The 16,038-nt window shown below is 48.2% G+C and overlaps 1 protein-coding gene across 8 annotated transcripts in view; it reads right to left on the bottom strand.

Annotated features, from left to right (window-relative positions):
• The window catches only part of GluClalpha (glycine receptor alpha 1), a 381,181-nt gene that overhangs the window by 60,007 nt on the left and 305,136 nt on the right, over positions 1-16,038 (bottom strand). For all 8 annotated transcript variants that reach the window (XM_075693269.1, XM_075693265.1, XM_075693264.1 and 5 more), the window contains one exon: positions 8,795-8,898. In XM_075693269.1, coding sequence (XP_075549384.1) covers positions 8,795-8,898 — 104 coding nt within the window. The remainder of the gene's footprint in view (positions 1-8,794; positions 8,899-16,038) is intronic.

Raw genomic sequence — 16,038 nt, forward strand, 5'->3', positions numbered from 1 at the left:
CAGCTATAGACGTGTTCGCGCACAGAGTGAACACACACGAGATGAATAGACAGTGTTCGAAATTGAGGCAGCGCCGTTTCATTGGGCGTCTACATGCAATGTGCAATGGTAAACATTTTGCCAGCAGTGTGTCTTACTGATGAGGAAATGCATCGGCTTCGCACTCGTAACGTAGTATAGTTGAGGATTTTCCTTTTTTACATGTATGAGCGGGGGCCCACAAGACACCAAAACATTTCGAGTTCTATTATACACAGCGGCGCTATCGGTGCCACTAAGTGTCATAGGCTCAGCGTTCACGGATCAGGTGCGGTATTTAAGCAGAAAGGTTTAGCCTGCATTTTCATTGCTAATACGCAGCCTTTGTCCGCCTAAATAACAAAGAGGAAGATAACGAAAAACAAATTGAACAACAAAGAAACGTTTCTTTTTCTAAGTTCATGTTCCCGGATTTAATTCTTGCGTATGCAACTATTGATACTGCGCACATCATTACTCTGCAGCGACAAATGGCGAGACCACATATGGAGTAGAGACGGAATTTTCCTTTTAGCCTTCTAGCCGTTTTTCCCCTTTAAGAAACATGGAGAGAAACGTTAATCGCATTTCGGCTACCTGCACAAGACCACTGGGTGGATGGTGGGAGGTGACGGGGATGAGGGTACGAAGCTAACGGAGTCGCCTCTTGATTGCAGTTGGTCCGCTTCCTCTGAGGTAAGGCCAAGCGCCAAGGTAAGCCCCGTTAACGCGACCACATTGACCGATGTGGTCGCGTTACCAGTCGTGGTGTACCGCAAGGCGGAGTACTCAGCCCTACCCTTTTCAACCCGATACTCGTTGGTCTCGCTGATTCGTTACCGCAAACCGTTCAGCTCTCCGTCTACGCAGACGACATTTGCATGTGGGCTTCAGGCGTGACACGTGTACAAGTCCGCGCACGACTTCAGAAAGCCTCAATGGCTGTGTCAACATACCTAAGAAGACAAGGTCTGGAGCTTTCCGCTGAGAAATGTGCACTCGTTGCTTTTACTCGCAAAGCGATGGCCCAGCATGCTTTGCGGACTAATGACTAAATTATAAGATATAGACGAACGCACCGATTTCTGGGCGTCATCATTGATAGAGACTTGTCTTGGAGCCCTCACATCTCGTACATGACAAAGCGCTTGGCCGCCGTTGTGGACCTTCTTGCGTTTCTCGGCGGGAAGTCCTGGGGCGCAACAGTACCGTCAATGTTGCAACTATATAAAGCACTGTTTTGGCTTCCTGCGGTACAGCTTACCTGTACTAGGAAATACTTGCACTACGAATATTCGCATACTCCAGAGCATGCAAGCCCAAGCACTCAGGACTTGTCTCAGTCTTTCCAAAACTACGTCATCGATTGCGACAGTGGCCATAGCCAGAGACGCTCCTTTGACAGCCTACATTGATACAGATGTCCTGAGAGCACACATCCGACACCTGATACGGATTCCCTCACACCATGTTGCTTGCTTGCCAGCAAAAAGGCCACTTTCAACTTTTGCCAAAACTATTGTAAGACATTAGTCCTACTTGCCATCAGAATTTACGCCTGCTACACGATTGTCAGATCTATTGTGGTGTCTGCACCGGCCGCAAGTGCAACTGACAATTCCAGGAATCAGAAAGAAAGCTGGATCGCCATTGCAAGCTTTGAAACAAGCAACTTTAGAGCACATTCACAAGGTGCACAGATTCCGGCAACATGTATACACAGATGGTTCAGTAAAACTCAACAGCTCTGCTGCTGCAGTCATCATCCAGGCACAATCTCAGGAAATCAAATTAAGAACTTCATGTGTGACAACATCGACGGGTGCAGAACTCGCGGCGCTCCGTGCTGCACTTGATTTCATTAAGCAGAAGCCACCGTAACAATGGACAGTCTTTAGTGACTCCAAGGCAGCCCTTCAGTGCATACGAAGCCATATGCGCCACGGACCCAATGAACAACTGGCCTCAGAAATTCGGCACATATATCATCAAAGCCATGACAAGGGACACAACATATCTTTCAGTGGCTTCCAGGACATTGTAACATCAGCGGGAATGACCACGCCGACGAAGCCGTCCGATCTGCACATGAAAGTGGTCAACGAGTCTTCATTCCGCTTTTGCGAACAGACGCTGCGGCTGAGCTGCAATTGATGTCCCGTGAGTGTACTTTGCCCCTGTGGGACTCAAATGTTTTCACCATGTGTTGGTTGCATTCGTTGTCTCCGGACATACGGATGCACCTCTCGCCTGGATTATCACGACGTGAACAGACCATGCTCTACCGTCTGTGGCTAGGCGTTGCCTTTACAAACTCATATGCTTTCCTCATAGAAATGGCCAACAGCCCCACGTGCGACACATGGAACATCGACGAGACGCTCGCACACATTATCTGTGTCTGCCCGCGATACAGTGCTCAGAGACAAGTGATGTGCAGAGTACTGGACCAGTTGGACAATCGTCCACTTTCAGAACTAAAAGATTTAGGCCAATGCTCCGAAAGAACATCCGCGTTGCAGGCCTTAATCGCGCTGCTAAGGTTCTTGCGGTCTACGGGGCTTCACGACATACTGTAAGAATGCCGCCCCCTACCGCTCTGTAGTGTACGCGCTTTGTTCGTGCTTGTCTCTATTTCTTTCTATCTTCCCCTTCATCTCTGTTTCTCTTTTTATCCCCCTTAACCCTTCCCCCTGCGCAGGGTAGCCAACCGGAACTACCTCTGCTCCCTTCCTTTCCCTGCATTATTTTCTCTCTCTCTCGACGGATGTTGAGTCAGTCAGCCACTGCTGAAGTGTGCTGGGCCATTTAGGTAGTGTCTTAAGGATAACTTGGAAGTAAGTGTTTATACTGTCACGTGAGTGTACCGTCACGGTGTGTCGAGACGTTCTGTATGTCACAATGTAGTGACGGCGAAGAACCAGACACTGCCACAACCGTGAGCCACGAAACTACAACTTTATTGGGTGAACTTATAGGGTGAAAGTAAAGTAACGCTCAAATAAAAACGATAGCGACGAGCATAGTCATCGGTCGTTCGAAAACTTGTTCTAGGGGTGAAGTGCCTCAGCTACATAACCCATCGTACATACCATTGTAATCGCTGATTCTCGCGTGCAACACCTTCTTTTTTTGTCGTGCACACAACCTGATTAGATAAGTCTCTTTCGCTGTGGAATCGGCGGCGGCAATATTCCGGAAACTTCCAGTGTAGGCGCGTCTTGCGTCCTTCAATAACTTTATAACAGTGGCCGGACGATAAAGAACGGTCAACGGAAAGAAGACAACAAAGAAAAAGAAAGTGTAAGTGCATCAGTATGATGTCCGGAGGTATCCCATTCGTCGTCTGCCTTAAGCAAGCGACGCCAAGAACTGAAAGACCTCCACGAACAAGAAACCACTGTCTCAGATCAATCGCACTCCGCAAGATGCAAGGTTGCTGCCGCTACACGTCGCCAAGGGCCAGGTACACTGTTTGCCCGCACAAAGAAAAAAAAACCTCCTGTTCTATATAGCCCCCCCCCCCCATTGAAATGGTAAATCATAGGAGAATATAGGAGAATTACTAAGCCTGCGCGGGCGTAGTTGCATAGGAGCGAAGAGGTCCAGCCAGAGCACATTCCCGCTCCGACATGCAGCGAGGAGAATGGAGATCGCCGGCGCGAACGAGGCGACAGGTCGGCGGAGCGGTCGGCCGGCAGGCTTTACATCTCCCGGACTAATGGGCGAGCTGCAGGTGGGAGAAGTAATTTGCACAGTGTCCTTTCCAATCAAGTCAGTGACACGGTTCTTCGGGGGGAAGGGGGGGGGGGCGCTCGGTCTCCGGGGCTGCCGCGGCGTCCTCGGACCCGTAAATTGCATCACGCGCGCTCGGGCCCAGACCATCGAGCGATCGGTGGCGACCCGTCAGAACAGGTGAGAGGAGAAGAGAGTAGCGGAAAGAAAAAAAACAAACAAGAAAACCTCTGCTGCTCATATTACTTCCAGTATGCATCGCTCTTTTTTGACGGGCGGTGAAAAGAAACGCAGTGAAATAATGTAGTTGAAGCCGCCAATTGTAAATGACTTGATGCTCTTGGGCAACACCAGAGCGTTTATTGAAACACTAAGGACATTAAATACCCAATGAGCTCTCTAGTCAGCGACAAACTGCTAACAGGCTTTTGAATATTACACTTAACCGCCGCGGTGGCTCAGCAATTCATGGCCTTTAGCTGTTGTGCACAACGTTGCGGATTCGTTTCCCCGCGGCAGCAGGATTTCGATGTGAGCTATAAGTGCAAAGCTGTGAGCTATAAGTATCAACTTGTAACCATTCACTTACAAACTGCATTAACAATGACAGAATGTGCAAGCGTGACTCAACGAGGACGTATAAAGAAACAGACAGACGGAGACAGCGCTGTCTTTGTGTGTCTGCCTCTTTGTACGTCATTGTTCAGTCGCGCTTACACATTCTATCATGGATTCAAATCCACTAGCGCGTCAACGTGTTTAATTTAAATTAACGAGCACGGTGCCACGCGCGCACAGGTAAACATGAACACTTCGCTTGATGACAGTGGAAACTGTCTGTGAAAACGCTGGAGTTAGGAATCGCGGCCGCAGCCGTGAGCCAATTGACGTCCGTGCATGTGTCGCTGCGTACGAAACGTCGAAAGCACAGCGCATACGGAGCTACCGGCACTACCCACACACTGCAAACATCGCAGATCGCTTTGAAGATGAGGCCCTTGCAGGCGTGCACTTTAGCCACGTCGCATATCGCTTTCAAGACACACGAGCGCCGGCAACGCGTCCCTGCGGCGTCCGCCAAACGCGTCTACTACGGCGTCCACGATTCGCGTGGAGAACGCCGTAGTAGACGCCGCGGTTGTCTCCAGTCTGTACGGAGCGGCGGGCGAGGAGGACATCGAGGCATCGTAGCAGCCGCCGGAGAACGCTCCTCCTCCCTCGCCTCAACCCCCTGCTTGCGCGCCACAGCAGAGGGCACGCATCCGGGCAAAGCTTTGGCTGTAGTCAGTTCTGCAATGTATAATGTACCTCGTTCGCCTTTGGCGTCTTGTGCTGGCTCATCTGTACCACCACCTCGGCGTCAAGGGAGACCGCGGAAGGCAGGTGTGGAGAAAACGCGAACCAGCTGGTGCTGATCGCACAGAACGCCAGCGTTGTAGGCGACGCGCACACGCTGGGAAGCTGCGGCGAAGCCTCGCATCGCAAACCATGGATTTGAATCGCGACCGGCACGAGCTCAATAGCGAACGCCTGGCGCGTTCGCTTGTGGAGACGAGCAGCTACCACAAGACAGCACCGACGATAGAGCCATCGAACGACCCACCGATATTCACGTCGGACAGAGCGATGTGTGGGTGTCAACGCGGCATGGCGTCAATGCAGATATTGGTGACAGTAGGGTGTGTGTTCAATTAGAACCATGAATATTCCACGACAGTGCTGACTATGGAGGTGCAATAATGTTAGAGCAAACGCATGCATCACGACAAGGTGGGCCTCAAACACATTACATTGTGAGCAGTGCTCTGCGTAATAATAAATGTGAATGCATATGCAAGCAGCGTTATGTGCGCAAACTGCACAGTGCAACAATTCACACACAACAATACGGAACCTGTGCTGCGATAATCGCTATAAATGAATGGATACGAACAAACAACAGTGACTGTGTGAAAATAAAACCACTGAAGGGAACAATTAAGGTATCGCGTCATACCTTTAAAGGCGCAGCTTAAGTGTCATCGGTCTTATGAGCTCGATGATACCGCGAAGCCGCGGCAACTTTATACATTTACATTCCGCTTCTTCTGCCAGTGTTAAAACTTTGAGTGCAGGGCCAAATACTCGGGAGCGCAATCATGATCCGTGAATTTATGATGTGCATTCCAAGAACACTGTGTGGTTATGTGGTACTGATCACTGGTGGCGCGCAACCGACCACTGCCCGAGACCGCATTGTGTAAGAGTTGGGGTCAGGCATGTCAAAATGGGGCAGCTGGCCCATGCCATCGTCCGACTCATCCACGTTAAGGACGATGTTGTAGGGAAGAACGCGTTCTCATTAAGAACGAGGAATGTTGGGTTTATTTACAATATCTACGTGAAGAGCATAAAACGTTACACCTCATCAGTCTAGCGTGACTGAAATGAAGCACATCGAGGAGCCGAAAACATCTGTTTAAGCCCCCTCTGTCCTTCCTAGATCCCTAAGCCAGGGAAACTGCCATCCAACCTTCGTCCAATCGGAGCGTCTAAAGTCGTCGAAGGACCCGCGTTGGAGGGCAAGGATTCACACACTCACTCCCGGACCTTTGTTCACTGAACACACAGAAAGGAGGGGGCCTCGTGGACAGGCATTGTCACGCCTGACTCAAGCTGGCGCGTCATGGTTCCTGGGATGACCCAACAGTTAGCTGGGGGGTTTTTCAAACGACCGTGGTGGTTACCGGGGTCCGTGAGTTAACGCCTTAGAACACCCTTTCCCAGGAGTTTTCTTGCTACCATTAGTCCGTGAAGGTGACAGTAAACCAACAAACAATACTCGGTCCGCCAAACGTGTTTCCCCTTACTGGCGCCGAACACCTGTCCGAAGGGACCCATTGTTCGCTTCGCTAAACGATTCGTCGCAGCGGGGCAGGAGAGGTTTAGTGACCTCATGGTCGCTAAACCCGCTGGCTGATCGTAACGATTGACAGTCTGATTCGACTATTGATTAATCTGTGGAGTTCAACGTGCCAAAACAAAGCTTAGGTATCACAGCCACCGTAACCCAAGAGAAAATCTTAACTTGGATCGGAAGTTGAACCTTAAGACGTTAATCTCACTAATGATCTTCATCTGGTGGTAGAGTTTGCCTTGCATTTACCTGTCTTGGCTGTCGTTCAACTTGTGTCGATTGATGTACGACGGATCGTTTGTTGTCCTGGCTATCTTGTATGAAGCGTTGACAGTTATGAAATGACTCAAGGACCTTTTTGACCAACACTAGCCACAAAAGCCATGTTCTCGTTGCACTAAAGCCTTCGCGTTTTGTATCGTGTGGTCGAACGGCTAGGCATTGCACCTCATAAGGCTCAGCATGGAATTCAACTGCCGTATTTTTTATGAGTACGCCTCGAGGAAGCGACAAAATTTTCGACTTCCGGAGCACTCTCGTTTGCTAGCTATACAGTATGCGAGAGATACGAAGAGCCTTTGTAACAGCGGCGCAGGATTACAGTGGTGCTAAACGTATACGTTTCTACCGGGAGCACGCGTCACTAATGGAATCGCCAGCGCGACGGAACTTTGTCACCACAGCTGATGAGAAACTCAAGTCAACACCAAGATAACTTTCCGCATTAAAGGCGACATTTCCAGCGGTTATTGACAGCTGCGCGAAGACGTTCGCCCGACAGTGTGGTGCACGCGGCTACATCAGTAATTCTCCAGCGCTTAACAACATATTTCTTGTTGCTAGTAGCTCTCAAACAAAAAGGAACGTAACGTCATTTGTAAGGAAGTCTCGGGCCCGAACCCCGGCCAACTGCTCTCACCTGCGCCGGTCTTGCCTAATTCACTTGCCTAAGAAGGGATCGCTCGTGAATGTATTCACAACAGTTTCTGCAGTTTCAAAAAAAAAAAACTGTTTACAATTGTCCTGGTTTTTTCAATCCCAACAATAATTTTCAAGTCGACTGCGGCCGAGGGCGCAGGATGGTTGCCAGCGTGAACTTAAGGGCATGTTCGCGGAAAATTCTGGGCTGATTATTAGGGCAAAAAATAAAATAGAATTCTGGAGTTTTACGTGCCAAAACGACAGCCTGATTACGAGGCACGTCTCATAATCACAATAAAGAAATGGACCTGGGCGTTCCGTGTAATGAGTATAGGGTAGATAACCGGTAGACCATTAGAGTTACAAAATGGGCGCCAAGGGAAGGGAAGCGCAGTCCAGGGCGGCAGAAAACTAGGTGGGGAAATGAAATTAGGAAATTTGCAGTCGCAAGTTGGAATCAGCTAGCGCACGACAGGGTTAATTGTAGATCGTAGAGAGAGGGCTTTGTCCTGCAGTGGTTACAAATATAGGCTGACGATGAAGAAGATGATGATACAAGTATAATGTATTTACTAATCCATAACGCTACTGACTACAGCAAGTTCGAAAATAGCGCGATGCTCTATTTCTGCGTTTACCCTCTCCGTTAAGTCAACTGCAATTTTCTTTTGTGAGCACATAACCTGATTACGCTAATAAGATGCCTGCCCTCGCTCTTTCTTATGGATGCAACGAGCGGAAGCTTTCAGAAGGCAGACATGTTGCATACATTACTTAACGATCGAGAATAACAAAAAAACAGTCTCACCGTAATAATATATCTCTCGGACGACGGTAAAATAAAACCCATAAGTGATCAATTGGGGCGACACGTCAAACAGAAACGTCGTACGCGCAACGTTGTTTCCACACGCAAGATCCACGAAGAAAAAAAAAAGAAAAAAAAGAAGAGAAAGAAGCAGCATGCAATTATTGAGCACTTAAATATGCAGAAGCGAAAACCAGTTTTCGTGCACGCGGTTGACGTCACAGGCCATCGAAAGATTAGCGCTTCGTTCAGGCGGGCGTGCTTTGCACGCGAGGAACTAAGACTCGTGCACAGCCCAACAATAGAAAAAGTAACCAGGCACATGGCGCTCTAATCGGTGTCGACGTGCACAATTTCACATGAGTGACACACAAGTGTAGAGACTGAGTGCTAAGTAAAGCGGATTAGATACACACCTGTATTGTTAATTCCCATGGGCCGGATCCTGCAGTCATAACGACCCTGGCCAATGATGCTGTCCAATATCCGCTTTTCTATAGCACGGAAATTTGCCTTGCCCCTGTAGAAAAAGAAAGGTAGCATACAGATCGTGTGAGTGCACAAAGAACGATAGAATGCACTTTATTTTTTTCATAACGAACAAGCGAAAGAACATCACAGCTTGGGCTCGTTGGTTAAAGTTAGTGTCAAAACCAGTGTCGAAGAATGAAGGGCGAAGAAAGTCGACTACAATGCGTTTGTTACGCGCTAAACTTATGAAACACCGTCGGGCTCGCTCATTGTCACCAGCTGAAATTGAAAAAGTCAGTGCCACTCAGAAATTGGCGCATTGCTCCGAACGTAGCAGCTAAATGCTTGGCGAAGCGATTTCCATTTCTCCGAGGTGGTTCCAGAGAGCTACAGAGCTTTCAAAGTTTACTAGTACATTTTTGTAAGCAGTAATTATAAGTTGGTGCGACAAAACAAATAAGACAGTATGCAGATGGTACACAGTGCAGCAATTTATGCTAATGTGAAACATTCAATGACACGTCGCACGTGTTTAAACAATTTATCGCTATCGCGTTGCATGTACTTTAATCACTTCTGCATTTCCCGGCTTGTTTTCTCGCGCCTACTTTCGTGTTTATTATTATTTTTTGCGACACTTTGCGACCGTTGAACACGACACAGCGCCAGACACATGTTTGTAATGTACTCACATTTTTGTAATGTAATGTCTTTAGAGTAACGTAATGTATTGTAATGGTTTGTAATGTAGACACATGTAAGTGATGCTTGAAGTGTAAGAACGCTAAGCGTTGATGCGGCACGTTTGGCACAATTTTCTTGGTGACGTCCCGTTCTAGCCTCGCTTGTAGCTGACATTCTCGTTCCTAAGTGGTGTTGACATCGGCGAGAGCACGCTACCGTTATACTCCTATTTCTATCTACCATTCTCGCTCCTATTCGCTTTTTTTGTGTGACGGTGCGACGAGGTTTAGCCTAAGTGCAACCATGGTTACACGACTTAGCTTCTTCCGCTGTCTGGGCTCGCGTGTGGGGGCTTTCAGAAGCAGGCCCATGCATACCCTCTGAGCCCGCAGTGCATGCGCATAGTGGAATTACTAACGCCATCTGGAGTGCAACAATAGACGTATCATCACAAAGTGAACGAGGAAACACCCGGTGCGCGCGCATGCACGCAAGAACGCATGCATAAGCACGGCGTAAGAGAGGGTGGAGGCTGCCCCGGACGGACCGCGATCATGAAAAACAAAAAAACCCCGGAAAGTCATCCTAGAAATGCTTCGCATTAATACTCCGTTCACCAAGGGTGCCACGAACATAGACGGCAGGACTGTCGAAGCTGCCGGAAATGTCCCCCATTGACAAGCTGTGCTAGACCTTGTTTCATTACTGCGCAGAGTTACCCATTCGGAAAGAAAAAAAAAAGTAGGGAACGATAGGTCGAGAGCTGAACTTATCACGCACCTATCACGACCTATTGTTTCCTACTTTTCTTCCTGAGTCTGTATTTTTCTGTTAGCGCAACAATGTGTTCATTAGATCTCAACCAACTCCCCCAGCAGCAAGTGATACTTAATCAAGACACGCCTAGATTAATGCAGAGTTAATTAAGGCACTCGAACCCACGACCTTTGGTGGCAGTCGCACCCTAAACCTTTGGTGGGAGTCGAATCTTCGACCTTTGGTGTTAATTAGAGAGGATTTAATTATTGCCCCGTTAATTAAAGTAGCGCCAATTAAGGCATTCGAACCCACGACCTTTGGTCGCAGAAAGCAAGAATAGGAAGTAACAACGAATTCCAATGAAAACGTCAAGTAATTTAATCAATGTCTCTTGAGCGCACAGGCTTTCTCCTTCATCGTCTTTGGCGTATGCTAAAGTGACGCATTTTTTTTATTCCGCCTAATTACATATTTACTCTTAATTAATTAATCAACTTCTCAAATAGTATAATTAGATTGAAAGTGTCAACGAGAAAATTGTAAAGCAACATAAAAACTCCCGATACAGCTTTCTGTTTCTCAATACGTGCTACATAAAAGTGTTCTTCGAGCGTGAAAGAAGCCCACTCGAGGCACTTTGCGTGTATTCGCGGACTTTCTTCGCTCCCGGAAGAACATCCTTATATAGCACGTATTGAGCAACATAAAGGCATATCGATAGTTTTTTCACGTCGTTGATTAATTTTGTCGTTGACACTTCTCATCTAGTTGTAATACTTAAGAGGTTCATTAATTAATTAAGACTAATTAGCAATCAGGTGGAATGCAAAAAAAAATTATCTGAGCATCTCCAAGCGACGGCAAATAGCATTACCTTGGTTCTGTCCAGCTACGTGGCGTTCACACATTGTTAACTCATGGTGCATAATAGTATACAACGGCTACAAACGTTCTGTTTCAGAGTAGGACTGAATATACATATAGCCGTGCGAACCCGAGCATTCCATTGGGGACGTCGCACTCCGTGAGGATTTAATTACCGCAATAATTTGTTAAAACTTGTCCGATGGCACGGAATAAGAAGAGCTGCTTACGTTACGGGCGTTCGGTATAACTATAACCACGAGCCGGCGTTACAACAACAACGTTCCTGCCCCTTAAACTGTGCATGGGATCGTTGCCATCGGCGCCAACTATTAGTTAGCGGTAAACACTCGTGGTACTCTTATTAGACACGGGAGCAAAGTGAATAATCTTTGGCGTGAATCACTTTGTTTCCCGAGTTCACTCTTAATATCGGTTATACAGAAGTTGTTATCGCAGGGATTCGTTGCGTTCACCGTCCGGTCACACGTTGTTCGTGCTTGCAGCATATGCATACGCGGGAGCTTCAACGCAATTACGAATATCTCGCTCGCACGTTTCTTTAGCACCAGCATTCGTGCGCTACAGAAGCCTCGAAACGTGCGTGGTAATTGGCTCAACTCAAACAAAGGGATTTGAGGATAAAGCAGCGACAAAGTTATCCACGAAAACAAGGACGCGTCTTTCCAAAGTCACGCATTGATTATTTACGCATTTCGCTAATGAATATGGAAGCGCACTTTCGTTTGGCGGGAGTGACTGCCAGTAAGAAAAAAAACAACCGAGTTACAGCAAAAGCGAGTGCAATGACGCGCTAACCAACCTTTCCCGAACAACGCCCCCCTAGTCTTTAAAAGCAAGCAGGGCACTGGTATTTACTTTCGAAAGTTATATTTTAATGTCATACCTGTGCACATAACAATATTTGGAGATTTGGATTGCTATAACTTTTTTTTTTTAGTGTGCAAGTAAACTGGAATCGAATGCACAATTCTTTTTGTTCTCAAGAAAATGCAGCCGGCCGCTCGCGTCTGTCTGTTCTTACGAACTGCGCTCGCGCACGATATGCTTTGAGGACACGGGCCATGAATATGCATTAACAAAACACTTCGTGTGGTAGAAGCATTATTAATAATCATGTGCGCTGGCAAATAGTGGTACCAAGCAAACAAGTGTCGAAGCCGTCCTGCGTTTCACTAACAGTGTTTGCGAGCGTAAGAGACTTTAAAATAAGCCTCCCGATCTTCTGCGCTGAGCGCGAGTACATATGCAACCTACAGTTTAACTCTTTGTCAAGCGGGCGTCTTTGACCTAACCTAACCAGTTCAACTGAGCTGGCCGCGTCGGTGAAACGTGCTGTACACTGAATTGCAGGAAGCCATTAAAATTTCACTTGGAGGTAGTCAACGAAAGTTTGCGCCCTTATGGATACATAATGGCTGTGGTACGAATGAAATAGATTAAACCAGTTAAACTCCGGTTAATAGTTCGCGCCATGACTGTCGGCGCATGAAGGGTTTTTTGCAGCTTGTCCAGAGCGGATATAGCCGTGTTCCACAACCATTTCCCGTGCTCAAACTTTGCTGCCGTGCGGGTGAATTCGCGGGAAAATATATGCGATAGAGCCTTGGAATGAGTATTGCAATAAATACTGAAGCAAAGAACAATAATACAGAATCTGCTTTGCTCCGTTCTGTTACAGTTGGGTTGCGTAGGACAGATTGAGGTAAAGGGTACCTCGGATATTCCATTACCCTAGGTTATGCAGCAATAAATAAATGAATACGTGATATTACAGAAAAATGATCGACTGAAAACAATCCAATGAAACTAATAAAGATAACGGAATATGTGTTCTTCTTAAATCTTTACAGTGATAATGTGATCGCAACACAGCAGCCACACTAGAAGAGCGGCCTGGCTTAATAAGCAGCAGTGCTGATCACAACACATCCCATTATTACAATAAGCACAGAGGAAGTCGACATAAACACACATCCGTGACCATGTGATCTCCGTATGTATTCCAAAAGTAGCTAACAATAATTCAAACGCTTCGCCACATCTAAGAAGACCCCCAACATAATCTGAATTATTAATAAACTCGATGTGATTATACCAGAACTCAATTTCTCCAAGAAACTTCCGTAATGCACGAAGAGCCAATATTTGTTTGGTTTGTCGCGGCCACGCGTGTGAGAGCTTCTCCAACGACAGCGGTCTTATAACGAGGATCTGCAGTTTTCATCGTAGTTTACGGGCGCAGGTAATTTTTCACAGCGTAGACGAAAGTGTTCCCTGTCCTTATCGGGATTATAATTGGAGCAAATATTGGCGATTCGCCCTTTCTGCTCTGCACAAGTATCTCTTCATGCCCAGGCCTTACCAAGCAGTATTCTAAGTACGACTGAAGAGCTTCTGAGCTTCATGATCTTGCACAAACTGAGATTCGGTCAATTTCTTTAGTAGCCGTGTATTTGTCCGTTCCTTGAGAGGTATACAGAGTTACTTCCCCCCCCCCCCCCAAATAACCTTAATTCACCTGTGACATTATTCGTTGAACCGTACATATATGATGTACAATAATATAGGCAACCGGTGGCATAGCTAAAGAAAAGATTCGTTGGGTTTCGGTGTCAGAGTACTCATCAGAATTTCGTTAGTTCTCGTGCGAACAGTCTTCTAAAAGAAAAAAACAACAACACGGAAACCGTTTACTAGGAGGCTTATGCAATTCAGCACAAACGTGCGAAAATTCTCCGCATGCGAAGTTATCTCTCGACGCAAAAGGAACGACCACTGAAGACAACGCATATAAGAACCTATGAATAAGCTAAGCAGATTGTTATTTTTTGCGATGACGCAGTATAAGCTAAATGTACTGCCTATTTAGCCAGGACATTTGTTACGTAATTATTTGAAAGCGCCCTGGTAATTAGAAATAAATAACTACATACATTCGAGCAAAATCAAAATTGATAAGAACGCACAGACAAACGCAGAACTGTGACTGTACGCTAGCCGCTTCGCTGAACAATGCGACGGAAACACAACGCAGTCAGTAAAAAAGAAATACAGAGCGGCCAATGAAACGGAGTCAACGCAGATCAACGCTCCCCTACCGACGCGCACATTTCTTTTGCAGAGGCTCGGACGTGATTAAAGAGGCACCAAACTCCCATTCCTCGCTGTCTCTCCTTATTCCTCCCATAGGAAACGATATTTCAATCCCGCCGCCGGCATAATACTCCAGCCACGGCTGATCAAACGCAGCGCCGACTCGGGACGCCCGGCGACCTTTCGCTACATGTTCTCATCCCTCATCTCTCTCTCAAGAGCAGTTTCACTTCCGGCCCAGAGACCCGAGCGCGGCCGCACAGCGCATGCGATTGGGCACCCCCTCCTTTCCCAACGCACTCCCCGCACGGTCGGTCCATATACGCGCTGAACACTTCCACTCCCGTTCACCGCGCTCCACATCTCCTCCGATTCTTCCAATTCGTCACGCAGAAAAACTACAGCGTCGAACTGACAGCGTCGAGCGCGGTTTCCCGCGAGCCCAGCGGGGGGGGGGGGGGGGGGGGGAGGCTTTTGCAATCTCGCCGAGAAGCTCCTAGCAACATGTAAAAGATGCGTGGATGGTGAGGCCGCAACGCACGCTAAAAGGGTGAGTGCCCGACGCTCCCTAACCTCTCTCGCGGAAAAAAAAAAAAGAAAGGAAGTTAAGAAATGAGTTGAGGGAAGGGAAATTGGAGTGAAGTCCAGGGCCAGGACCGGCGCGTCCAGTATTTGCTGCCACAACACGCGCACGCGCCCGCGTTGTGGAGCGGGAAGAAGAGCGAGAAAGCGTCGGAAGTCATCACCATTCGGACCGTCTCGACTTCCGGTGGCGCGTCAATCGCCGACAGTGCACGGTGGCGGGCGAGTGTTGGAAGACGTCGTCGACGACGACGCCGCCATATCGAGCGTCCAGATGCACTCCATCATTCACGCGGCGGAAGGCAGGCAGCCGAGCGGGCAGGCGGCGACCGCGGCGACGGCGGCGGCGGCGCTGGCAGCCAATGAAACCGCCTTTTTGTCGCCGGGCCTAATGTCGTGGAAGAACTCATTATCGTGATGCGGTAAGGAGGGCTCAGCGTCGTCGTTAGGGGACGCCGCGTGCTCATTCTGCATGCGCCAGAGAGGAGTTGGGGAAACGCTGTCTCGAACAATGAGAGAGGAACGAAGGGAGAGACGCGTGCCTCCTCCATCGTTTCCTCTCGACTTCGCGCTCCTCTCCCGACGCACCCAACGCATTGGGTTGCAAGTTGAGTGCAGTGTGGAGCACGCCTTCTATATGACCACTCTAAGAACTGGGGCCGTTTAGAAGAACGGAATACGTTTTGCGATGGGGAAGCGTGGTATCAAATGCGCGCAGGGTATCCGGTGCCTCGGGAATGCGCGTGACGCTAGAAGTCGCGGAGAGGAGCCAACCGCGCGAGCGCCTGTCGGTTCCCCTATGTTCTCGAGCGGTTCACCCTAATGGCGTGAACAATAGAGTACCACGGCTTGCTTGCCTCGCGGTTTGTCAGCGCAAAACGACAGCTCGCGGCGAATAATAATTTCGTCTAATGCAGTGTACGACCCGGTCAAGCCTGGCTCCTAAAGTCGCGAATCGAGCCCTATAGTAATGCTATAAACTTCAGTACCCCGAACTCGCGGCCTCCGCTTATATAAAACGAAGCACCTTTGGCGGTGGAGTGCTACGTTGCCTCCCACTGTGACCTCATGCATTGTCCGCTTGTGCCCACCGCTGGCCTGGTCTGCATGCAATTACAGCGCCAGGAATGTAGAGCTTCCGCGTTATCGCGTTTCCTTCCTTGCCGCTGCTTTGTCTCGTGCG

Source organism: Dermacentor variabilis, chromosome 5 (assembly GCF_050947875.1).
Source record: "Dermacentor variabilis isolate Ectoservices chromosome 5, ASM5094787v1, whole genome shotgun sequence".
Lineage (NCBI taxonomy): Eukaryota > Metazoa > Arthropoda > Arachnida > Ixodida > Ixodidae > Dermacentor > Dermacentor variabilis.